The following is a 26,090-nucleotide window of genomic DNA, read 5'->3' as shown; positions in this document are numbered from 1 at the left end:
AAAAAAATCGATAGATCAAAAATCGAAAAATTGAACAATCAAAAAATCAGAAGATGGAAATTTCGAGAAATTGAAAAACTGAAAAATGGAAAAGTCCAAAATTCGAAAAATTGGAAAACACAAGAACCGAAAATCAAAATTATAATCAGAGAAAATCAGATTTCAATCGAAAAATTGAAAAATGAAGAAATAGAAACATCAAAAAACCAAAAAAGAAGAATCGAAAAACAGACAAATCCGGAAATTGAAAAATTCCAAAATTAAAATGACGAAAACATTGTGAAATCGAAAAATTGAGAAATCAATACATCGAAAAAACATGGAGAAATTAAAACATTAAAAAAACAAGAAATCGAAAGGACGAAAAATCGAAAAATGGGAAAACTGAAAATCTAAAACTGAAAAGTCGAAAAATAGAAAAAAGGAGAAATCTACAATTCAAAAATTCGAAAAGTTGAAAAATATAAGTATGTATCGACGAACTGAAAAATCTAAAAATCGGGAAATAAAAAGAAACGAAAAGTGGAAAAATCGAACAATTGAAAATTTGAAAAACTGAAAAATCGAAACACTGAAAAGTTGAGAAATTGACAAATGAGAATATCACAAAATCGATTAATAGAGAAATTGAGAAATCGAAAAATTGAAGAGTCGAAAACCGACAAATCGTAAAACTGAAACATCGGAAAATTGAGAAATCAAAAGAATGAAGAAATCGAGAAAACGAAAATTTGAAGAATCGAGAAATCGAAGAATCGGGAAATCGAAAACTGAAAACTCGAAAAATTGTTATATCTACAATTTAAATTTTTTCACAACAATCTCGATATCTATGATACACACTCAACACAGATTCATACACCACAAGTGCAGAAGTATCTTATTCTATAAAATTTACTATTTCCAAAAAAACATTTACTATTGTCAATTTTGGAGATGACGTCATCCCATTGTTGGTGGGGATATTAGACAAATTTTGGTTGACGACAATCGTTTCAGTAGTGTCGGAGATTATATGTCTAATAAAAATTGACACAGACGACAGACAGACAGACGGACGAAAACGCTCAGGAAGTAAATAAAATTCGCAAATCTAAGAAACTAACTTTGTTTTACTATCTGCTGCAGGAGTAAGGGAAGTTCTCTATAAACAACTTTATACCAAATTGTGATCAATAGTTGGCACAAAGTTTAAGCGATTTCCAAACTTTCAGTTTGTTTGAGTTATTACTCAAACAATGTCTACGATCTAAATGTAAATCTAGGTAAAGTTTCACATAAAATAATTCTGATAAACGCTCAAAAATACTCAAAGATTCATAATGTTTTATGAAAAGTAGAAGATAAGGGTTAATTTCCATGTTTTAACGACTGTAATTTGGGCATATTTAATGAAAATCATGTAAATTTTAATGCGTACAACGGAACACTGAAAAAGCGCTTCAGTTTCAGCTAGAAATCGATTGTCTTGTCAAGTTTCAACAGTTCCCAGGCACACTTAAGTGCACCTAAATCATCTCAGATTACAAGACGATTCATCGGTTTCCAGTTTTTGACGACCGAGGTCACAATCTCGAAAAATATTAGTTTTAGTATTTCTAGGCACGTTTTTAAGAGTTCACAGGCTACTGGAGACGCACACGGAAACATTAATAAGTTTCGTAGTTATATGAAAATTAGTGTACAATTTTACGTTACTTCTATGAACTATTTCCCTTTATTATAATCAATACTGCGCCGTTTTTTAAGCAGAAAAAAAGTTTTGTCAAACAACTAAGTATTATCTTCGTTTTCAGCTTCTAAAATCGAGCTTTTTTCGAGTAATGAAGACACTAACACCGTCGCCGATGTCAATACCATCAACTGGGATTACCTAGGTTACATCACTTTATCAGATAATCAAAGCACAGGGTTTAAAAGTAGAGAACTGAAGTCTGCTAACGTCCCAGTTACCACCGCTTCATACGTCAAATTAAAACTGGGTAAAAACCATGCCAATTCCCACAATAACAACAATCAGGTAGGTACTAATGGTACCAGTTTTTACACTAACTGCCAAATTTTCAGGTGAGTTTGATCGCAGTGAATGTCCTAGGAACAGAGATACTAACCAGGAGACACTCAAATCCTGAAAACGCTGAAAAACTTAACGACTTAGTAAATGATCCAGAGTACTGGTCGCCTTATGATGATTTGGCCTTTGAAATGTATGTGGATGTTGATGTAGCGAAAATTATAAGGGAAATGGAAACCAAAAAGCGTCTGGCTGTGATAAGTACTTAAGTTTTATTTTAAAAGTACTTAAGTCCTTCTGAAATATCTATTTCAGGTGAAAGATTCGAATACGCCCGTAAACTCAAACTCGCCATGGAGAGTATCCGCGCGGCCGGGGAAAAACTCGGGAAGTACGAGCTCGAAAAGCGGCATGCCATAGAGCTAGAAGACTACGAACGCGCTCGTCACAAAAAGAACCAAATGGACGACTACAGAGCCGCCATCTATCACGAGCTCTGTATAGAGCAACTCCTAGAAACCGACGGTGTAAGTGGCGTCTTCTCGTGTTGAACACTTCTGACTTCTAGTTCTAGCACTGCCCCAAAAACGACGAATGCAACGATGAAACAGACGCCTCTAGCAAAAACCCTCTCTCTCCGACGCTTCTTAGAGTTTCGAACGATAAAAGAGCCAATTCGCCCCAGATTAACCAGTCGCAGGTTTCTCCTTTACACGTGCCAAGACACCAAAGTCCTAAGAAGGGCTCGCCGAGTACGGGAAGTCCGACGAATATAACGACTAGGGGGAGTTTTCGCAGGAGGAACAAGTCCGCGGGAGCTATAGTTAAATCGACTTACGAAATGTATGAAGAAAAGCCGCTTCCGGCGTTAAGGCAGTATGAAAACATAGGATTTAAGGCGAAATGCTACTATTAAGACCTGTAGGGGCGAATATTTACGTAAAATTTGCTTTATAAGCAATTCTAAAAAATATCAGGCCATGATATTTTGTATATTTTAGATTTATTTAGCAAAATTGTCATACATTTTTTGGGAGGACACTTTGTATACAACAGTAGATGTTAAAGTTTTAAAATGGGCGTCACTGTCATCAGATTTCTCAATTATTTATGCAAAATGCAAAAAGTGTTTATTGTGTGCGGCGTGGAAGCGTCGAGTGTAATAATAACAATTTTTGCACATACAACATAAACATTTTTTCTACGATTTGAGTCAGTATAACGAAAAAAATGTAGTTTTTGCTGCAAATTCAGTATTGCGAATTTATTAAACAAACGTCATATGGGAAAATAAGCAAACGTTTTTAAAAAGTAAGGTCTGGCTTGTGCTGTTCAGCATTAGTTCGACATTAAGTAAACACAAATAAACAGAATAAATGGTAAATGTCTTATATAATATGTATTCAATTTATCATTAAATTTAACTTTCACCACATAACACTGTTAAAATTAATAAGGATGGGAGCCAAAAATCTAAAATTTGAAAAACTGAAAAATTAGAATATCGAGGAAACATTGAAGAATCGAAAAATTGAAAAATCGAGAAATTGAAAAATTCCAAAACTGAAATAACGATAAATTGAGAAATCATAAATTGAAAAATCGATACATCGACAAATTGGAAAAAAATCGAAAAGCCCAAATGTCGAAAAATCAATAAATCGAAACATTGAAAAATTCAAAAATCGGAAACATCGAGAAATGGAAACATCAAAAGATTGAGAAATCGAGAAATCAAAAAGTCGAAAAACCGAAAAATTTTATATGAAAAAAAAAATTGATAAATCAAAACTCGAGAAAATGCACAATCAAAAAATCGAAAGACCGAAATTTCGATAATGAAATGGAAAAATTGAAAAACTGAAAATTCTAAAACCGAGAAGTGGAAAAATCGAAATAACAAGACATCGAAACACTGAAAAATGGAAAACTCAATAATTCGACAAAACGAAAAATCGAGAAATCGAGAAAATGAGAAATCGGGAAATCAAGAAATCGATGAATTGTAAAATTAAAATATCGAAAAATTGAAAACTCAAAAATTTTAAAAATCTAAAAACGGGGAAATCGAGAATCCAAAATTTAAAAAATCGGAGAACTGAAAAATTTTTAAATTGAACTGCCAAAACAGGGTGAAATTGAAAAATTGATACATCGAAAAATTGAAAACAGCCGGAAAGTCTAAAAATCAAAAAACGAGAAATCAATAAATCTGAAACATTGAAAAATCGAAAAATTGAAAAATCCGGAATTTTAAAAATTCGAAAAATCGAAAAACTGAAAAATATAAAACTGAAAAGTCGAAAAATCGTAAGAACGAGAAATCGGAACAACGAAAATCTGAAAAAATGAAAATTCAGAAATTCGAAAAATTGAAAAACAGAACTATTTATCGAAGAACTAAAAAATCGAAAAATCAAGAAATTGCAAAATTAGAATACCTATCCAAAAATTTGAAAATTCAAAGATCTAAAATTTAAAGAATCGATTAATCGAGAAATTGAAAATCCAAAATTTTAAAATCAGAAAATTGATGTTTCAAAAAACAGACGAATCGGGAAACTGAAAAATTCCAAAATTGAAATCAATATATCCTGAAATTGAAAAGTCGAAAAATCGATAGGTATATCGAAAAATTAGAAAATCGACAAGTCAAACAGCCGGAAAGTCTAAAAATCAAAAAAACGAGAAATCGAAAAATCGAAACATCGAAAAATTTAAAAATCTGAAACATTGAGAAATCGAAACATTAAAAAGTCGAAAGAACGAAAAATCTAAACTTCGAAAATCTGAAAAATCGAAAATTCAAAAATTCGAAAAATATAAAGTACCCAAGAACTGAAAAATCGAAAAATTAAGAAAACGAGAAATCGGGAAATCAAAAAATCGACAAATCAAAAATCCAAAATTTAAAAAATCATAAAATTGAAGGATCGAAAAACAGGAAATCGGGAAACTGAAAAATTCCAAAATTGAAATGACAAAACATTGTGAAAATGAAAAATTGAAAAATCAATACATCGAAACATTGGAAAAGTGATAAAACAATCAGCCGGAAAGCCAAAAAATCAAAAAACCGAGAAATCGAAACATCGCAAAATTAAAAAATCTGAAACATCGAGAAATCAAAAAGACGAAAAACCGAAAAATTTTAAAATTGGAAATTTTAAAAATTCGAAAAATTGGAAAACAGAAACCTAAAACGAAAAAGTTGAAAAATCAAAAGAACGAAAAATCGAAAAAACGAGAAATCAAGATAACGAGAAATCGAGAAATGAAAAAATTGAGAAATTGAAAAATTAAAATGTTGAAAAATTCAAAAATGTAAAATTAAAAAAATCGAAAATCCAAAATTTACAAAATCAGAAAACTGAATCATCGAAAAACAGAAAAATCAGGAAACTGAAAAATTCCAAAATTGAACTGACAAAACATTGTGAAATTGAAAAATCGATACATCGAAAAATCGAACAGCCGGACAGTCGAAAAATCAAAAAACCGAGAAACCGAAAAATCGAAACATCAAACGATCGAGAAATTGAAACTACGAAAAATTGAAAAACCGGAAATTTTAAAAATGAAAAAAAGAAAAATCTAAAGCCGAAATGTCGAAAAATCGAAAGAACGAGAAATCGAAACTGAAAATCTGAAAAATTGAAATTTCAAAAATTCGAAAAATAAAAATATGCATAAAAGAACTGAAAAATTGAAAAATTGAGAAATCGCGAAATAAAAAAATTGAGAAATTGAAAAATTAAAATATCGAAAAATTGAAAAATCGAGAAATCGAAAAATCGAAAAATTGAAGCATTAAAACGTGTATTGAAAAATACCAAAACTAAAATATCGAAAAACTGAATAATCGAGAAATCGGAAAGTGGAAAAATCAAAGTCGAAATATAGAAAATTGAAAAAATTGAAAAGCTGAAAAATGAAAACCCTGAAAAATGAACAACTGAAAAATCGAAACACTGAAAAGTCGAGAAATCGTGAAACGGGAAAATCAAAAACTCGATTAATCGAGAATTTGAGAAATCCAAAAATTATAAGATTAGAAAGGCCAAAAAACTTGAAAAATTGAAAAATCGACAAATTTAAAAATCGAAAAGTTGAACAGTCGAAAACTTGAAAAATCTAACACTAACACATCAGAAAACTGAGAAATGAAAAAAATCGGGAAACCAAAAATTTGAAGAATCGAGAAATTGAAAAATCAAAAAATTGAAGATTTGAAAAATCGAAGAATAAAAATACTGAAAAATCCCAAAGTTGAAATATCGAATAATTGAGAAATTCAAAGTTGGAAAATCAAGAAATCAAAAAGCCGAGAAATTTAAAACAGGAAAAATTGTTACAACTACAATTTTAATTTTTTTTTTTTTTTTTAAATCTCGATAAACTCTCATACACCAGAACTATATTACTTTTTAACATTTAAATGTCATTTATTTAACCAAATTTTAAAGTTAAAGTGTAACATGTTATGCTATTTTGAATTTTTTCCAAAAATCTGGATGCCTAAAGCAAAAACTCGACATATATTCGTAAACCACAAATGGAGGAGTACATTATTTCATAAAATTTAAACATTTGTTACTATTGTAAAAATTGCAGATGACGTCATTCCATTATTGGTGGGGAAGATCAACACACGAATCACGTTTTACCATCTATATGATATTCCTAACCTACATACAAAATTTGAATTAGTCCAGTAGTTTCGGTGATTGTCTGTCTAATAAAAGCCTGGACAGACGGCAGACAGACAGACAGACAGACGGAACTGGTAGACCTATTTTTTCGTACTCTGGTAGTCATGAAACGTCGAGAAAATAGAAAAATAGCTAATTGCGCCAATCGATTACGATACTTCCCTAGCTTACGCCCAGAAAGTAATAATAAAATAAAATTAATTTACCAATTTTATTTATAGCCTGTGCTAAACTAGTGCATAAATATTTGCCCCGCAAAGATGATGGTAGCATTTCGCCTTAAACTCACCCATTATTCAACCCATTACATTTTAGTTCTCAAACGAACGAGTTTCTCCGAGAGTGCCAGATGGATAACGACTTCAAAGCAACATCCAAACTCACCGAACGAGAAAAAAAGCAAGCGGCTCTCCCTATCCTAGTTTTCGGGAACGATTTAGTCGAAAAGTTCTACTCGAAACACTACTGTGACAAAGAAGAAGGCCTTAACCGTCTAAAGGAGGAGCTGTTATCTTACGACAACTCCCGAATGCACACCGCTAACAAAACTGCCAGAGCGGCCATTTTTATTCTACATCGTACCCTCCGCGACAAAGTTTTTTCTGTGTACAACTTAGCTAATGAAGTGATTCGATTATTTTTCGTTCAATTCGTTCCTGGTAGAGTCTCTCCGGCCGAAGTTTCCCGAAGCGTGGACAAACTCCTTCCCGAACTCCTTACAAAGTCAGGTGATACTAGTGCTAGAATACACCACATGGCAGTTCACACAATACTAACAATGGCCGACTGTAAGAACGTCAGGTACGTGTAGATTTAGTTTTAGAAGTTGCTTAACCGAGTTACTTGTAGAGATCTTCATATTATCCCTGTTCATTTGAGTAGGCCAGTTAGCAGCAGTACACATCCTAGACTAGCCTTAAGTAGAGCAGAGATGGTCGAGCAGCTCATTATTAACCATGGGATATCGACTGATAAGCAGAGGTAGTATACCTCTTCAAAAGATATATGAATTTTGACACTCTCTTTCGTGCCATGCATTTTTTATATCTTTTGAAGGAGATACATTTAGTTGCCTTCTTTCTGGCGGATCTAGGGCTTGGTATTTAGTGGTCTTGTTGCATTGTAGCGGTTTAACATGTAGAACCTTGTCTGAATTTGGTGCGAGCGGCTTGCATCATCCTGCAGAAGCTGTAAGAAAAGTTTCAGAACGCATTCTGGTGCTGGTGTACAAGGTGAATCCGAGATTGGTGAGGAAACAGTTGCCCCCAGATGATGATATCACCAGGAGGAATCTGCTGTATCGGCAGTTATTTCACGAGTTCGACAAAATCGATTTACAGGTACGAAATGATCCGGCTCGAAGGACCAAAGAACCAGAGCTTTTTTTGCACGTTTAGCCTGGTTTCTATATTTTACTGCAAAATATATCTAAACACATTTTTTGTTTTGTGTACGTGTACGAGGGAATTTGGGAAAAACTGAAACTGATGCCACTGCGGACTTGTACAAGTAAATTACAAAAATATAGCAGAGTGAAGATTTTTCCTGTTTCATGTTTTCTGGATGTAAAGATTTAAAGGGAATCAGTAAAGCAAAGTGTCCCTGTTGCATTTATTCGAACCCAAAATCCAATTTCTAATTGAACTCACTGTTACAAGTGAAAATTTTGTACAAAAATAAAAAAACACTTTTCTGGAATCTCGACTTAATTTTTATACAAGTTTTATTGGTTTATTCTAGTGTGAAGTAATTTAAGTAATTTAAGGTTATGTTTCATTTCATTTTCGTTGATAGTTTCTTTCCATTTTTAAATTTCAAATTAGAATAATTAAACTATATAATACTGAAAACAACATGTATTGTGGTGGATCTTTGATTTTGGCATAACTTACAATTCATCGTAATGGCATCAAGTAGTTTTTATTGATTTTTAATATTACGTCTGATTTATAACTTCTCCATAACATTTTACATATAAACAGGACTTTCATTTACGTTTGTAATATAGTATGCCATGAATTTTTAAAATCGATTGGTACTTCCTGCACCTCTAATATGTCAAATACCATAACACATGAAACGTCAAATTTCAAACTGAACTTGACAATCTGTCAGTAGTACCAACTTACAAATCAAATGCAAGGTCTACTAGATATCAAATGATGAAAGCCCTGTAAATATTAACTAATAAAGCCTTGCACAGTCCATCGGGTAAATGGCTACTTTCATGTTTTCTCAATGTTTCATGATCCCACGGGTACGAAAAAATAGATCTCCCGTTTCCATCTGTCTGTCCGTCGTCTGTGTCGACTTCTATTACACAGAAAATCTCTGAAACTACCTGACTGACTGTTGCCAAATTTCGATAGTACGTTAGGAATATGATGTAGATGGTTAACGTTTAACCAAAATTTGTCAGCTCCAAATTTTACAATAGTAAATGTTATTTAAATTTTATAAAATAACGTACTCCTCTACTTGTGGTTTGTAAATACATGTTGAGTTTTTACCCTAGGCATCCAGATTTTTGTAAAAAAATCAAAATTGTATAATAACATTTTACAATTTAACTTTGAAATTGCAAAATCGGATGCTGTGAAATTTTGCAACGGTTTTAAGGTTATCGAAAAATCGAGATCTTTTGGAAAAAAACAAAAGTGACTAATCATTTTTGGATTTTTTGGATTTTCGATTTTTGAATTATGTACTAAATTTTTCGAAATTTCAGTTTGAAGATTTTCGATTCTTCAATTTTTGGCGTTTCTAAAGTTTCGATTTTTCCCATTTATCCATTTGTCTTTCTCAAGTTTTGGATGTTTCAGTTTTCGATTTTTTTCGATTTTTCATTTTTTTTTTGTTTTTGCTTTTTCGATTTTTTAAATTTTATGGTTTTCAATTTTATAATTTTTCGATGTCTTGATGTCTTGATTACTCGATTGTTTCAATCTTTAAATTTTTCGACTTTTTAAATTTTAGATATTTCGATTTCGCGATTTTTCAGTTCTTTGTTTTTTTTTTAATTTTAGCTCTTTTCACTTTTATGATGTTTAGATTTTTCAAACCTTCGAGTTCTCGACTTCTCATTTAAATTTTTCGTTTTTTCAATTCTTCGATTTTTAAAATTTTTCCTTTTTCGAGTTTTCAATTTTTTGGTTTTTAATTTTTCGATTTTTCGGTTTTCGATTTTCCAATTTTTCTATTTCTCGGTTTAGCTAAATTTCGATGTTTCGATTTATCGTTTTTTTAACTTTGAATGTTTTAACTTCGATTTTTTCGAATTTAGGTCATTTTAATTTTTCAATTTTTCGTCTTCTCGACTTTCGATCTTTTATGTTTCGATTTCTCGATGTTTGAATTTTTTTATTTCGATTTCTCAATTTTTCAACTTTTTGATTTTCCAATTCTTCGATTTTTCAATTTCTTGATTTTTCAATTTTTCGACATTTCAGTGTTGGGAATTTTCAATATTCCGATTCTTTATATATTTAAAATTTTTCGATTTCTTGATTTTTAGTTTTTTGGGTTTTTTAGTTATTCAGTGTTTTAAATTTTATATTTTTGAATTCTCCATTTTTCGATTTTACGATTTTTTTATGTTTCGATTTCTCTACATTTCGGTTTGTCGATTTTTTAAAATTTTAATATTTGCATTTCTAGATTTTTCAGTTCTTTTTTTCTATTTTTCAATTTTTTGAATTTTTAAATTTTAGCTTTTTCACTTTTTTGATGTTTCGATTTCAGTCTTTGAAATTATCGACTTTTCGCTCTTAGATTTTTCGGTTTTTAAATTTTTCGATTTTTCAGTTTTTCGATGTTTCGACTTTTCGATTTATAGGCGTTTTCAACCCTAGTTGTTTTAATTTCGATTTTTTCGAATTTGGGCCATTTTGATTTCTCAATTTTTCGGTTTTTCGTTTTCTCGACTTCTCGATCTTTGATATTTCGACTTCTCGATGTTTCAATTTTTTTAATTCGATTTCTCGATTTTTCAACTTTTTGATTTTCCAATTCGATTTTTTTTTCGACATTTCAGTTTTTCGATTCTGCAATTTTTAGATTTTTCTATTTTCCGATTCTTTAGATTTGAAATTTTTCGATTTCTTGATTTCTAGTTTTTTGGTTTTGGTTTTTTAGTTTTTCGATTTTTTAAATTTTGCACTTTCGATTTCTCCATTTTTAGATTTTTTTATGTTTCTATTTCTCGACATCGGTTGTTCGATTTTTAAAATTTTTTGACTTTTAGTTTTTTCGATTTCTCGATTTTTCAAGTTTTCTTTCTCAATTTTTCGACATTTTAATTTTGGGAATTTTTCAATTTTTCGATATCATTTCTTCAATTTTTTAGGATTCCGAATAAATGTTTTAATTTCGATTTTTTCGATTTTGAGCAGTTTCGATTTTTCCACTTCTCGACTTCTCGGTTTCTCGATCTTTGATGTTTCAATTTTTTTATTTCGATTTCTGAATTTTTCGACATTTAAATTTTGGGAATTTTTCAATTTTTCGATATAAGCATTTTTTAATTTTTGAAATTTTAGATTTTTTGACTGGTCGATTTAAATTTTCATTTAAATAAAAAAAAATCGATTTTTCAATTTATCCAGGTTTCGATGTTTCTATTTTTCAATTTTCTGATTTTTCGACTTATAGTTTTTAAATTAGTTAATTTCTGTTTTGTTCTGTTGCTCAGTTTTTGTTTTGTAATATTGTATTTTAATTTATGTATTATAACCTTGCCGTGTTATTGGGATTTAAGTCCCTTGGGCACTGTATTGAAATAAATAATGTTTCTTTCAATTTTTTTACTTCGATTTCTCGATTTTTCACTTCTCGATTTTTCAATTTTCGATATTTCAGTTTTGAGATTTTTAGATATCATCACTTTTTTCATTTTTGATATTTTAGATTTTTTGATTGGTCGATTTTCGATTTCTCGATATTTCGGCTTTGCAATTTTACGATTTCTCAATTTATCCAGGTTTCGATGTTTCGATTTTTCAGTTTTCCGATTTTTCGACTTACAGTTTTTAAATGTTTCAATTTTTTCGAATTTGAGCCATTTCGATTTCTCAATGTTTTATTTCGATTTCTCGATTTTTTACTTCTCGGTTTTTCAATATCTCGATTTTTCAGTTTTCCGATTCTTCGGTTTTTAGATTTTCCAATTTTCCGATTTTTTAAATTATAGATATTTCGATTTTTTAAATTGTACATTTTCGATTTTTCGATTTTACAATTTTTGATGTTTCAATTTCTTGACATGGGTTTTTCGACTTTTCAAGTTTTCGATTTCTCAATTTTTCCACTTTCAATTATGAGAATTTTTCAATTTTTAAATTTTAGATTTTTGGTCTATTTTCGATTTCTCGACTTTTAAGATTTTGGCTTTCCAATTTTTCGATTTTTCAATTTATGCAGGTTTCGATGTCTCTTTTTCAATTTTCCGATTTTTCGATTTTTCGATGTTTCAATTTTCTTTTTTCGATTTCTCGATTTTTCGCTTTTCCAATTTTTCCACATTTCTCGATTTTTCAGTTTTTCTATATTTCAAATTTTTAGATTTTTCGATTTTCCGATTTTTTAAATTTTAGATTTTTCAATTTTTTAAATTTTACATTTTTCAGACTTTTCCATTTTTCGATTTTTTGATGTTTCAATTTCTCGACATCTCCATTTTTCGATTTTCAAAAGTTTTTGACTTTCCGTTTTTTCGATTTCTCGATTTCTCAATTTTTCGAAATTTCAATTTTGGGAATTTTTCGATATTATGACTTTTTTGATTTTTGATATTTTAGATTTTTTGATTGGTCGATTTTCGATTTCTCGATTTTTCGGCTTTGCAATTTTTCGATTTCTCAATTTATCCAGGTTTCGATGTTTCTGTTTTTCAATTTTCCGATTTTTCGACTTATAGTTTTTAAATGTTTCAATTTCGATTTTTTAGAATTTGGGCCATTTCGATTTCTCGATGTTTTATTTCGATTTCTCGATTTTTCGCTACTCGATTTTTCAATTTTTCAGATTTCAGTTTTTAGATTTTTTAATTTTCCGATTTTTTAAATTATAGATTTTTCGACTTTTTAAATTTTACACTTTCGATTTACGATTGATTTTTCGATGTTTCAATTTCTGGACACCGGTTTTTCGATTTTTAAAATTTTTTGTTTTTGGATTTTGCCACATTTAATTTTCGGGAATTTTTCAATATCTGGATTTTTCAATTTTTGCGATTTATTAATTTTAGATTTTTTGATGTTCAGTGGTCCATTTTCGATTTTTTAACTTTTAGGATTCCGACTTTTTGGTTCTTCAATTTTTCGATTTTTAAAATTTTTGATTTTTCAATTTTATTTACATATATTTTTTTAATTACTCGATGTTCCGATATTTTAGTTTTTTGGTTGTTCGATTTCTCGATATTTCGATTTTTCAGTTTTTTTTATTTTTCGAAAAGTATTTTTTCCTTAAATATATTTCATGCTGTCTCCATGAAATTTGCGCCTTCTGGCGCAGGGGTTGGGGAGTGTTATTTACTTTATTTTATAGAGGTTAGCAAAAAATTTTTATAATTTTTCAAAGAATATACAGAGTGTGGCAACACACATCTTAAAAATAACGTTATTACAATTTTTTGTGAACCCTTGCATCGCTAAAAAAATAAAAAAAATTGAAAGAGCGTGGCAACGTTGCATCTGTTTCAAAAATAAAACGCCTATATACCAACATGTTCTCCCAGTATTTTTACTCTAATTTATTTAAAAGTCTCTTGGACATTTTTCAAATAAATAAAACTGAACAAAAAAACAACAGAGTTCTGACAATAAAAAATATATTTCTAGTTTCTATCTTTTCTGGATATTTCAGAGAAAGAAAGAAATGCTGGAAAAAACGCGAGTGATCCAACAATGCTCCGTGCCTCCGAACTCAGACTTTCTGAGCCCCGAACCCACTCCAAACGAGATCAACAAATGCCCAAGCACCTCGAACATCCAAAACATCTTCAACTACGACAACGTAAACGGCCAAAGTAAAAATTACACCATTTCTAAAAGCCAAAGTGGCGGAAACATCCAAAACAACGGCACGGCCAAAAATGAGAGTTCCAGCTCAGCAAGCGGGATTTCTTCGCCTAGCAACAACTCTCAAAAGGAAGAAGATGAAAAGTAAGTATGTAACAGTTTTTAAGTAGTAATGCAACCTTTCTGGTATTTTACATTTTAAAATTTTTATTTAACTCGGTTATATCATTGTACGAGTACGGTCCTGACTGCGATAAGCAGAACACGCTCCGAAATCCAAACTCGAAAATCGAGAGATACCGAGCGTCAAAAGCGAAAGAGAAGTAGTAGAAAACAAAGAAGTGAAGTAGAATAAGAGTAAGAAGCAACAAGAAGTGTAAGGACAGCAATTATTCGGGAAAGTGTGGAATCAAAAGAACCTAACCTCCGAAGAGATAGTCTGGGTGACAGTTCTTATCGCGGCGCGAAGTAAACAACACAGGAACGTACTAGATACACAGGAAGCAAGAAAGTCGGCCAGGGAATGCTAAACGAGAATCCTGAACCGGAAAAAGGACACAAACTAGCAATAGAAGAACAAGACAACCAGAAACGAAAAAGAGAAACCTCCTTTTCACCATCACCGGAAGGTCAAAGAGTACAGAGGAAGCAGAAGAGGGTACAAGCAGGAGACATGGACGAAGTAAAGAATATGTTCAAAACGTTAATGGAGGAAATCGCAGAAATGAAAAGAGACCAAAGAGCATACCAAACAGAAGTAACAACACTAAGAGAAGAAAACCAAAGACTGACCGAAAGATTAGAAAGAGTGGAGCAACACTTAGAAAAACTGGAAAAAGCAGAAAGGAGAAAGAACATCGTAATCAAAGGAGGGAAACTACAAGGAAGCGAAATAACAGCAGAGGTTGAAGAACTCCTAAAAAATAAGGTAGGAATCCTAACTAAGATACAAGACGCAAGATTAGTCAGCGAAAAATACGACATAGTAGTAGCAAAGATAGAGAACTGGGACACAAAAAGAGCAATCATGAAACAGAAGAACTAATTAAAAGGATCAAAAACGTTTATTGAAGACGATTACACCAAACAAGAGAGCGAGATACAGAAGAAAATAAGAGGAATAGCAGCAGCAGAAAAAGGGAAAGGAGTCGAGGCAAAAATAGGGTACAAAAAGAAGATATGGGCAGGAGAAGTCTGGCATTGGGACACTAAATTAGACAAATTAGTGAAAGCACCGTCGCACCCCAAAGAAAACCCAAAAAACTAACAGAGGAAGAAACCACACACCGGAAAACAATGACGACGTATGCAAAGCTCATGGATGACCCGATAGGAATTACGAAGAGAAAGAAAAACCCGAAAATTAGAATAGGAACATGGAATGTTCGAGGAACATATAGCGAAGGAAAACTCAAACAAATAGTTCAAGAATTACAAAGGTATAATATAGATGTAGCAGCTATACAAGAGACGAAACAAAAAGGCAAATTCCTCACTGAAATAGATAACTACATATTATTTAATAGCGGAATTGACAACAGAGAACTAGGAACAGGATTCATGGTGAAGAAGAGCCTGAAAGGAGCAGTAATTACCTTCAAACCGATCTTAGAAAGAATGAGCTATATAAGATTGAGAAGTAAGTACAGGAAAATAAGCCTACTGAATACACATGCATCGACTGAGGAGAAAGATCTAGAAGTAAAAACAGAATATTACGAAGAACTAGAAAGAGAATATGTGAAAATACCAAAGCATGACATTAAAATGGTTATAGGAGACGCCAACGCAATGATAGGTAAAGAGAATTGCTACAGGCCAACAATCGGGAAAGAAAGCAAACACCAAAAAACGAATCAAAATGGAGAAAAACTGATAGAGTTTGCAGAAGAAAATAAAATGGTAGTCAAAAGCACCTTCTTTGCGCAGAAAGAGATCTACAAAGACACATGGATGTCGCCTGACGGAAAAACGGTCAACCAAATAGACCACATACTGGTAGAAAGGAGAGATGCCCAACTAATAACCAGATTAAGAAGCTACAGGGGAGCAGAAGCGAATTCAGACCACTTTCTAGTAAGAGCAGACCTCAAACAAGAAATACCGAAGAAAAAAGAAGGAAAGAAGACGCAACGTGATATAAATGTAAACAAACTTAAGAAAGCTGAAGTACAACAGGAATACGAACAAAAGATGAATGAGAGAATAAGATCAACAGAGCAAGACATACCTATAGAAGAGAGGTGGGAAGAACTACAAGAGAACATATGGAAGACCTCGGAAGAAGTACTAGGGTTCGTCAAAAAAGACAACAAAAATAGAAACGAATGGTTTGACGAGGAATGTAGAAAAGCAATAGAAGCGGGGAGGTCAGCCAGACAGAAATATCTAAAATCAAAAAATGAGAAGAACCAAAAAGATTACCAAGAAAAAAGGAAAGAGTACAAGAAGATATGCAGAAATAAGAAACGAGCAAAAATGGAAGAACAAATACGACAAATAGAAGAAAACTTCAACAAGAATGAAATAAGGAACTTCTACCAGGACGTGAAAAAAGAGAAAAGAGGCTATCAACCACGAGTAATATATAGTAAAGACAAGGACGGCAACCTGATAGGAGACGAACAAGCAAGAATAAAACGATGGGCAGAATACTTTGAAGAGCTGCTAAATGAACAGGATACACAGCAAGATACGAACGAAAGAGTGAACGACTCGGATGACCCAGATGAAACAATAGAAATTGACGAAGGAGAGATCAGAGAAACACTAAGGCAGATGAAAAACAACAAAAGTCCTGGTAGAAACGGAATAAAGGGCGAGATGCTAAAGTACGGAGGAGAAGCAGTAGCATCAGAGATACATCGATTAGTGCTAGAATGTTGGAAGGAAGGAAAAATGCCAGAACAATGGAGTGAAGCAGTACTTTGCCCGATATTTAAAAAAGGAGATATTACGAAATGCGAAAATTATCGCGGAATAGCGCTGCTAGACGTAACGTATAAGGTAATGGCCACTTGCATCAACCGAAGACTAAAGCAGCATATGGAAAAAATAGTAGGAGAATATCAAGCAGGGTTTAGGAAAAATAGATCTACTGCAGACCAGATATTTATATTGAAGCAACTACAAGAAGTACATTACGAACAGGGAATCAACTTATATCTGCTGTTCATAGACTTTAAAAAAGCCTATGACACGGTTAACAGGAAAGAACTGCTAGAAGCCATGCAAGAACTGGGAGTCCCAAGAAAACTAATAAAACTGACAAAGATGACCCTGCAGAGCACCAGAAACAAAGTCAGGATAAATGGCCTGTTGTCAGAACCATTCCAAGTAAGAACAGGACTCCGGCAAGGAGATCCAATATCAACTACCCTGTTCAATCTAGAACTCGAGGCAATATTAAGGAGAAGTGGCATCCACAGAACGAGCACGATATACGAAAAAAGACACCAAAATATAGCCTTTGCAGATGACGTGACATGTATAACGAGAACAGAAGCAGAAATGAAGAAAATGACAAAAAATCTAATCAGAGAAGCGAAACGAATGGGTTTAGCGATCAACCAAGAGAAAACGAAGTTTATGAGAATCGAAACAAAACAAACCCCAGCAAAACCACTGAAAGTAACTACAGAAGAAGGAACAACATACGAATTCGAAGAAGTAAATAGGTTCAAATATCTAGGAGTAGTAATTACAAACAAAAACGAAATGAACGAAGAGATAGAAGAACGGATCGCGAAAGCAAACAAGAGTGTAGGAAGATTAAACAGATTTCTGAGGAGTAAGAATGTAACACGACGAACAAAGAAACAAGTATATAAGACAATAGTAAGACCTACAGTCCTGTACGCTAGTGAAACATGGACGGTCACGAACGAAAAGGAACAGAAGTTGGAAGCATGGGAACGCAAGATACTACGAAATATATATGGAGGTATAAAAGAACTAGACCAACGGAGAAGAAGAACAAACCGAGAGATCGAGGAAATATACGGAGAACCAACAATCACGAAGATAATCAGAGCACAGAGACTAAGATGGCTAGGCCACGTGGAAAGAGCACCAGAGGAAAGGACAATAGGACAATTGGGAAAGTATTAGACCGCCTAAAAGGAGGAAAGAAAAAGAGAGGAAGGCCAAAACTGAAGTGGAACTTAGGCATTGAAGATTGGAGATCCAAAGCAGCCGACAGGAACAAATGGAAAATTATTGTTAAAAAAGCCCAGGGCCTTTAAGGCCTGCAGAGCTGAATTATATATATATCAATGTATGTTTAAACAAAAACTAAACAATGCCGTTAAGATTACTCAAAAATATTGTTTTGTTTTTCTTTTTTAAAGTAATTGTTCCAATCACTGGTGAGAAAACATATATGTATATTAATTCTCATTCGTACAATGTAACACTAATAATAATAAAATTGCGTTTTTCCAATTGCAATTTTTTCAACAAATTAGGAGATTTTCAAAATGACCTCATTACGTCTTTATCTTCACTGAATTCCAGGAATTAAAAAAAACTAAATACCTAAACTTAATTTAAATTATTATTTAACAAATTACTCGTATAATAATAATACATATAGTTTGTGTATATTTTTGCAGACAGTGTATATTTTGCAACCAATCCGAGAGCAGCATCCTGGCCGTGAGCAACTCCATGAACTCCCACTACTGGCGGTCCTGTCCCATGCTGGTCAGATGTAAAGAGTGCAGCCAGGTGGTGGAAGTGTCAATGTTGACGGAACACCTACTAATGGAATGCGAACGCCGGGAAAGCTACACTCAGTGCTCCCAATGTTCCGAGGCTGTAAAAATATCCGACATCAAGCATCACGTGACCAGCTGCCGAGGATTAGTAGAGGGCTACAACCGGTGCCCCCTGTGCCACGAAAACCTCGAAGACGAAGAAATGTGCTGGAAGAAACACCTAATGGGCGAAAAACCCTGCCCGAAGAACACTAGGATTAAAGTGCAAGTCCAGAAAACAGTCACGATTCAAGTTTAAAATTATTTATCCACGCACCACGTTTTTTCAAGTAGATTCACGTCACGATTCTTTTAACCGTCCTCAATTTTGTACAGTTCTTATTTAGATTTAGTCAATTGAAGTCATTCGTCCATTGAGAAAATTGTTAGCGATGTTATTTGCACTTGTTCGCTGCAGATTGATATTGATAGATAATATTTTTCGGTTGTTGTTTTGTTTTGGGGAGAGTTCTGACGGGTTTGGTGGGTAATTGTTCTAAATTTATAATAATACCAATCAAATTATTTGTGATATAGTGTGAGAAAACTGTCTAGTGAGACACTAATACGCAATTTTGTGACCTTCTTGGAGGATTTTATGCTTTTTCTGTACATAATTCGTAATTATTCCAAATACATGATTTGAAAATTACTAACCTGGTTGTTTTTATTGGGATTCGGATTTTTCTTCGGTTTTATCTTCGTCTTCGTCGGACTTTTTGAACTTGTTTACATCTGCGAAATTAAAGAAATTAAATTTAGGCCATTCCATTCATTGTTCAAATTTATATTTTTTATCACAATTTTTCGTTTTTTCATTTCCTTTACTTTTTCAGCGTGTCTTTTGGATTTCTCGATTATCCGATTTTCCGATCTCTTTATTCAATATTTCGTTCTTTCGATTTTTAAGTTTCTCAATTTTTCTTTTGATTTTTCAATTTTTCAGGTCCTTGATTTTCAATTTTTAGATTTTTCAAAGTTTTCATTGCATATTTTTTCCAATTTTCCAATTTTTCCATTTTTTTTTTATTCGAAAAGTTGAAAAATTGCAAAATCGAAAAATTGTAAATCAAAGAACTGAAGAAACAAAAATTAAAACATTGAGAAGCTTAAAAACAAAAAAAAAAAACGGATCGAATCCAAAAATTGGAAAACCCAAAAATTCCTCAATCGAAAAAGTCATAAATTTTAAAAATTAGTGTTATTAATATATATCTAAAATGAACACTAAAATTGAAGAAACAAACAACTGTAATTGAAAAATCTAAAATTGAAAAAACGAATAATTATAAAATCAGAACACTACATAACCGAAAACTTAAAAAATAAAGAAAATAAAAAACCGAAACGAAAAATTGCAAATAAAAAATTTGAAGAAATGAAAAATTAAAAATTGAAACCATGAGAGATTTTAAATCGAAAAATTGCAATCTAAAATGTGAAAAATTCAAAATTTCGAAAATTGAACAACTGAAAAATTTTGACTTGAAAACCCGAAAAACTGAAATCGAAAAACTGAAGAAACAAAAAAAATGCAATTTTTCCATTTTTTTTATTGGAAAAGTTGAAAAATGAAAAATCGAAAAACTAAAATATCGTAAAAAAATGAAAAATCGAAAAACTGAAGGAACAAAAATCGGAATATTGAAAAACTTAAAATCGAGAAAGATAAAATCGAAAAAATTAATAGATAGAAAAACTGGAAAGGAAAAACGAATCCAATTAAAAAATTGAAAAACCCCAAAAACTGTAAAATCGACAAATTATTATAAAATCGTCAAAATTGTACAGTCGAAAAATTGTAACATTGAAAGAACGAAAAATTGAAAAATTAAATATCGAGAAATTGAAAAGTTAAAAATCGAACAAACGAAAAACCGAATAAATGAGAAAGTTTTACAATCCAATAATTGAAAAATGGAAAAATTCAAAAATCGTTCAATTGAAAAAGTGACAAATTTTTAAAATTATAATTATTACTAGAAACATATTTAAAATGAAAACTAGAAAAAAATGCAAAAAATTGAAGAAACGCAAAATTAAAAAATCGTGAAACTGAAAATCTAAAACAGAAAAACCGAAAAATTAAAAAATCTAAGAGTTGAAATATCTAAAAATTGAAAACGCAAAAATCGCAAATAGAAAAATTGATATATCCAAAAATTGAAAATTTTATACTAAAAAAAGAAAAATCAGAAAAGCAGAACATTGAAAAACCGAAAAATTGAAAAAATCAATAAAATAAAAAACCGAAATCTAAAAATCGAAAAACTGAAAATTAAAAACTCGGTGAAATCAGAATTCGAAAAATTACAAAATGTAAAACTGAAAAATTTAAAAATGATCTTCTCGATATCTTGATCTTTTATGTTCCGATTGCTCGATTTTTCAATTTTTTACTTCGATTTCTAGATTTTTCAATTTTCCTATTTTTAGATTTTTCAACTTTTCAATATTTCAGTTTTGTGATTTTCCAATTTCACGATTTTTCAGTTTTTCGATTCTTCAATTTTTAGATTTTTCAATTTACCGATTCTTTAAATTTTAGATTTCTTAATTTTTGGTTCTTTAATTTTTCGATTTTTTAAATTTTACATTTTATTTTTTGATGTTTCGATATCTTGACGTCTCGATTTCTGGATTTTTAAATTTTTTTGACTTCGTCTTTTAGATTTTTCAAGTTTTCAACATTTCAGTTTTGGAATTTTTCAATTTTCGATATTATCATTTTTCGACTTTTTAAATTTCAGATTATTTGATTGGTCGATTTTCGATTTCTCGAATTTAGGATTCCGATTTTTCGGTTTTTCAATTTAGAGTAAAATAGGATATTTTTGAACTGGATCACAATTTTTCGTTTTTTTCATCTCCTTTATTTTTTCAGTGTTTTTCGATTTTATCATTTTTCGTTTGTTTAATTTTTCAAATTTTCAATCTTTGATTTTTCAGTTTCAATTTTGCAACTTTTGAATTTCTCAATTATCCGTTTTTTCGATTTTTTAGTTTCTCAGTTTTTAATCTTTTGATTTTCCAATTTTTAGATTTTTCAAAGTTTTCATTTTATATTTTTTTGTTTTTTTCATTTTTGATTTTTCAATTTTACAATTTTTCCATTTGTTTTGATTAGAAAAGTTGAAAAATTAAAAATCGAAAAGCTAAAATATCGGAAAAAATTGAAAAATCTAAAAACTGAAAAAATGAAAAATTGCAAAATCGAAAACGTGGAAAATCGAAAAACTGCCAATCGAAGAACTGAAAATTGAAACACTGAAACACTAATAAAAATTGAGAAACTTAAAAATCCAAAAAAATTAATGAACGGAAAAATTGGAAAAAGGAAAAAAGGAATCGAATCGAAAAATTGGAAAACCCAAAAATTGTTAAATCGGAAAATTATTGAATCGTCAAAATTGTAACATGAAAGATTGAAAAATTGAAAAATTAAATATCGGGAAATTCATAAATTGAAACTCGAAAAATTGAAAAGGTGATAAATTTCAAAAAAAATAGTTATTAATGTTATGTATATCTAAAATGAACACTGGAAAAATTCCAAATCAAAAATTAAAGAAACAAACAACTGGAAAGTTGAGTAGTTGAAAAATTGAAAAATCCAAAAAATGAAAAATTTCACAATGAAAAAAGAAAAAGAAAATCACAACAGTACAAAATCGAAAAATTGAAAAAATAAAGAAAACAGAAAAACTGTAAATCGGAGCATTGAAGAAAAGAAAAATTGAAATTGAAAAAACAAAAAATTACAAAACTATGAAAAATCGAAAAATTGTAAAAATAAAGATAATAACAAAATCGAAACGAAAAATTCTAAATCGGAAATTTGAAGAAATGAAAAATTAAAGAATCGAAAAATTGCAATCTAACAAGTGAAAAATTCAAAAATTGGAAAATTGAAAAACTGAAAATTTTAAACTTGCAAACCCGAAAAATTGTGAAATCGAGAAACTGAAAAACAAAAAAAAAAATGCAATTTTTCCTTTTTTTTAATTCGAAAACTTGAAAAATTAAAAATCGAAACACTGAAAAAAAGGAACATTGCAAATCGAGGAACTGAAGAAAGAAAAATCGAAATATTGAAAAACTAAAAAACGAGAAACATAAAATCGAAAAAATTAATGCATAGAAAAACTAGAAAGACAAGATTCGTTGAAAAATCGTGAAATTGAAAATCTAAAACAGAAAAAACGAAAAATAAAAAATCTGAGAGTTGAAATATCGAAAAACTGAAAACCCAAAAATTGCAAACAGAAAAACTGATACATATATCCAAAAATTGAAAATTTTACACTGAAAAAAGAAAAATCAGAAAATCAGAACATTGGAAAACCGAAAAACAAAAAATCAAGAAAATAAAAAACCGTAAATTTGAAGAAATGAAAAATTAAAAAGTCCACAAATTAAACCGAAAAACTGCAAAATCTAAAAATTGAAGAAACAAAAAAAATTGCAAATCGAAAAAGTGAAGAAACGAAAAATTGAAAAAAATAACAAACAAGAAACAAAAAATTATAAAACACTGAAAAATCAAATTATTGAAAAAATAAAGTATAAAAAAACCGAAACGAAAAATTGCAAATTAAAAAACTGAAAACTCGAGAAACTAAAATCGAAAAAATGGAAAATCTAAAAACTGAAAAATTCGTTATTTGGAAAATTGAAAAACTTAAAAATTTAATCTTGAAAGCTAGGAAAATTGTAAATCGAAAAACTGAAGAAACAAAAAAAAAAGAAAAACTGAAAAGTCAAAAAAACTGCGAGAGTGTTATCTACGCCACTGGTTTTTACTTTATACAGGTTATCAGAAAACAAAAATCGCAAATTTTTGATAATTTTCCAAAGAAATACTTCAGGCTTGAGGGAAGTTCTGTCCAAATAACCTTTGACAATTTTTTTATTCAAGTGTGGTGTTTTCATATGGAACGATCCTACACTATTTTATTTTATACATATGTATTTTACGAGCTTTTTCGTGTGATTCTTTAAACCTTTTTAATAGAAAATAAAAACATTTTTTCTTTCTAATTTTTACCTACCATATTTGGATATGTCTCCACCCAGCAGCCTCAAAAGATGCACTGTACTATACTGTGCCATATAACACCTCAAAGAAGTCGTCCCCCTCCACCCACTAATATGAATAACCAACGGCTCTTCACTCCCTTCAATCTCTTCCTTATAAATCAAAACACAACTCCCAGGACCTAAAACCACCCATCAAAAAAACCAAAAACCTCCACTTCGCCAACTTACTCAAACCCTCCACTTGTTTCTGAATAACCTCACTCAACGACGCAATCGGCGGCGACTTCTCCGGATTCGTATTCAACAACAAAGTAATCAAATCCTCCTTCGGAATATTAACCTTCCTACTCTCCCCTATGTACGGATAAATACTTTCCAACCCGTCATTGGCAATCCTGAAGGCACACTTCATATTTTTATTATCACAGCGTACAAAAGCCTTAACTCCCGTGTTAATAAACTTGATAACACTCTGATTTTGGACCACCAAATCTCGGACCGCGTTCGAAGTCAAATAAATATTCTTCTTCTTGCCAAAATGACAACGCGTCAGAAGACACTTAGAATCGAACGAGTCCGAGACTTCGTAAAAGGACTTAATGTCGTTCCAGACGGGTTCTTCGTCTTTGAAAAACACAAACGGATCTTCCCTGTAGCCGTCTTTCCGCCGCTTCTTGCGCTGATTTTGGGGCAAATTGTCCTCGTTTTCGCGCTTTTTGTTCGCGTTTGTTTCTTCGGCAACTTCGTGTGTTTTGAACGACTTTTCTTTGGAGTGGAGAGGTCTGATTTTTTCTATGACGGCGACGAAAAAGGCGCCTGTGTTTTGGTGATGGGGGAGAATTCTCATACTGACCAAAAAAAAAAAAAAAAAATACAGCTGAATTGTACAAAATTAATTAAAATAATCATACTTACCACCTATTTAATTGGTATTTTTCTTTATCTTCCGGCTTAGGTGGAAACATCTGAGGTCTTATTGTAGTTCTCCATTTTTCATCAACTTCTTCATATGAAGAATAAAATTCCAAATTTCTGCTGCCCACTAGCCAATTTTCCATACCTAAACAACAAACAAAGATAATGATAATACTAATAATAACAACAATAACAGACCTGGCATAAATTTTAACCCCGGTAATGAACTACTAACATCAACTAACTGAAGTGCCCCATCAGTCTCTGACAGCAATCTGTGAATAACAGCTTCATTCTCTATTGGATTAATAGAACACGTGGAATACACTAAGCGCCCCCCTGTAGTCAATAATTCAGCCCCTCTTCTCAAAATTCTGGACTGAATACTATAATATTACCCACATATAACACACATTTCTTTGTACATATTAAAATAATACCCATGCAAATTTAACCCATTTGCTGGGGTCCACTTCATCCAAATATCAGGATTTTTCCTCAAAGTTCCATCCCCAGAGCACGGAACGTCACACAAAACCCTATCAAACTGAACTTGTTCAATTGATCCATCAGGTAATGACGCTGATAAATTGGGTAAAATAGCACTATCATGGTTAATAATGGCAACACATGGGGAATTCAATCTTTTAGCTTGGTGTACCAACATATAGCACCTTTTGTTATCAACGTCATTTGCAATAACATATCCTGAAGGAATGGGGTCGTCATTGGCGTGCAACATTTCTAAAATTTGGGCTGTTTTTGAGCCAGGGGCGGCGCACATATCTAAAACCTGAACAAACTGTAGTGTATACTAATTAAGTGAAAATAACCATACTTTGTGGTGGGGTTGTACATCTAAAAGTAAAGGCGGAATCATACTGACGGTTTCTTGACGCGAAATCGTGCCGTGTTCGGTTTCTGAGATAAGAAAATTGTGAAGTTTGTAGTAGGCTTCACAGCGTCTGATATCATTGCGAGTGAGTTCTAATTGCCACGCTAATTTATCAGGATACCTGTAAAAACAACTATAACAAAGTCATTTTTGTTGTAATAATACTTCTACCATGGTAGTGGAAAAATGCTTGGTGGTTTACCCTCACCTTCACCACCCTCTTGATTTAAACAATCTTTAATAAACTGGCCTTGAACAATTTCCAGCATTTTACAAGCTACTCCTTTAGACCCCGTTATACGAAACGTAGCAGGCAAATCTTTCTTTAAACTTGCAATAAAGTCGTCAAATTCTTCCTTTTTACAAACATTCTGAGTCTGCAACAACCCCATTTTAGTTACTGTCAAGTTTACCATAAATACTCACGTCGTAGTACTTAACAAACTTCTCATTTTCTCTAATAATATCGGAATACGGTTTCCTGTTGTCTTTCCCGTCATTGCTTTGATTTGCCTAATTATTTAAATTATAAAATTACAATTTTGAGGTTATAATTCTACTCACTCTTTGATTTGCAAATTGATGGTTTTTCCTAAAACCTGCTTTCCTGCGCCCCATTATAAAACAACGATTTTTTACAACAGAAAAAATATAACCCACAATATTGGTACTATTTTTTATTAAAACAAAAACTAAAATAACCTCTACTATGTGTCACTTGTCGTTTGTAAACACGTG

General features: G+C 31.5%; 2 protein-coding genes across 4 annotated transcripts in view; one reads left to right on the top strand and one right to left on the bottom strand.

Moving 5' to 3' along the window:
• Nucleotides 1-19,158, top strand: part of LOC135124421 (centrosomal protein of 104 kDa) — a 24,385-nt gene extending 5,227 nt beyond the window's left edge. Inside the window, exons 3-11 of one of the 3 annotated variants that reach the window (XM_064049471.1) lie at nucleotides 1,797-2,020; nucleotides 2,068-2,275; nucleotides 2,330-2,541; nucleotides 2,589-2,890; nucleotides 7,042-7,527; nucleotides 7,576-7,707; nucleotides 7,853-8,066; nucleotides 13,591-13,889; nucleotides 18,359-19,158. In XM_064049471.1, coding sequence (XP_063905541.1) covers nucleotides 1,797-2,020; nucleotides 2,068-2,275; nucleotides 2,330-2,541; nucleotides 2,589-2,890; nucleotides 7,042-7,527; nucleotides 7,576-7,707; nucleotides 7,853-8,066; nucleotides 13,591-13,889; nucleotides 18,359-18,761 — 2,480 coding nt within the window. In that variant the 3' untranslated portion in view covers nucleotides 18,762-19,158. Of the gene's footprint in view, nucleotides 1-1,796; nucleotides 2,021-2,067; nucleotides 2,276-2,329; nucleotides 2,542-2,588; nucleotides 2,891-7,041; nucleotides 7,528-7,575; nucleotides 7,708-7,852; nucleotides 8,067-13,590; nucleotides 13,894-14,680; nucleotides 18,022-18,358 lie in introns of those variants that run through there. The other 2 variants (XM_064049472.1, XR_010279788.1) reach the window with 2 other exon arrangements.
• On the bottom strand, nucleotides 18,283-26,090 carry LOC135124422 (tRNA (cytosine(34)-C(5))-methyltransferase). Its single transcript, XM_064049474.1, has 11 exons — nucleotides 25,917-26,090; nucleotides 25,779-25,865; nucleotides 25,524-25,729; nucleotides 25,296-25,473; nucleotides 24,898-25,250; nucleotides 24,656-24,843; nucleotides 24,458-24,602; nucleotides 23,771-24,390; nucleotides 23,554-23,721; nucleotides 19,160-19,237; nucleotides 18,283-18,561 (listed from the first exon to the last, which is right to left on the bottom strand). Exons 1-10 carry the CDS (start codon nucleotides 25,968-25,970, stop codon nucleotides 19,170-19,172), a joined length of 2,067 nt encoding a protein of 688 aa, XP_063905544.1. The 5' UTR covers nucleotides 25,971-26,090; the 3' UTR covers nucleotides 18,283-18,561; nucleotides 19,160-19,169.

This window comes from Zophobas morio, unplaced genomic scaffold (assembly GCF_036711695.1).
Source record: "Zophobas morio isolate AGI-343-1 ecotype UQ-CSIRO unplaced genomic scaffold, CSIRO_AGI_Zmor_V1 ptg000007l, whole genome shotgun sequence".
Classification (NCBI taxonomy): Eukaryota; Metazoa; Arthropoda; class Insecta; order Coleoptera; family Tenebrionidae; genus Zophobas; species Zophobas morio.
The sequence above is the reverse complement of the archived record's forward strand: the minus strand, read 5'-3'. Positions and strand labels throughout refer to the sequence as shown.

Excerpts from the sequence above, each read along its gene's own strand:
- LOC135124422 (XM_064049474.1), bottom strand. The coding sequence starts at position 25,970 with ATGGGGCGCAGGAAAGCAGGTTTTAGGAAAAACCATCAATTTGCAAAT. Across the intron at positions 25,730-25,778 it reads AGTTTGTTAAGTACTACGAC|ACTCAGAATGTTTGTAAAAA; the intron begins GTGAGTATTTAT and ends GGGTTGTTGCAG. Across the intron at positions 24,603-24,655 it reads GGGGTTAAAATTTATGCCAG|GTATGGAAAATTGGCTAGTG; the intron begins GTCTGTTATTGT and ends TTTGTTGTTTAG.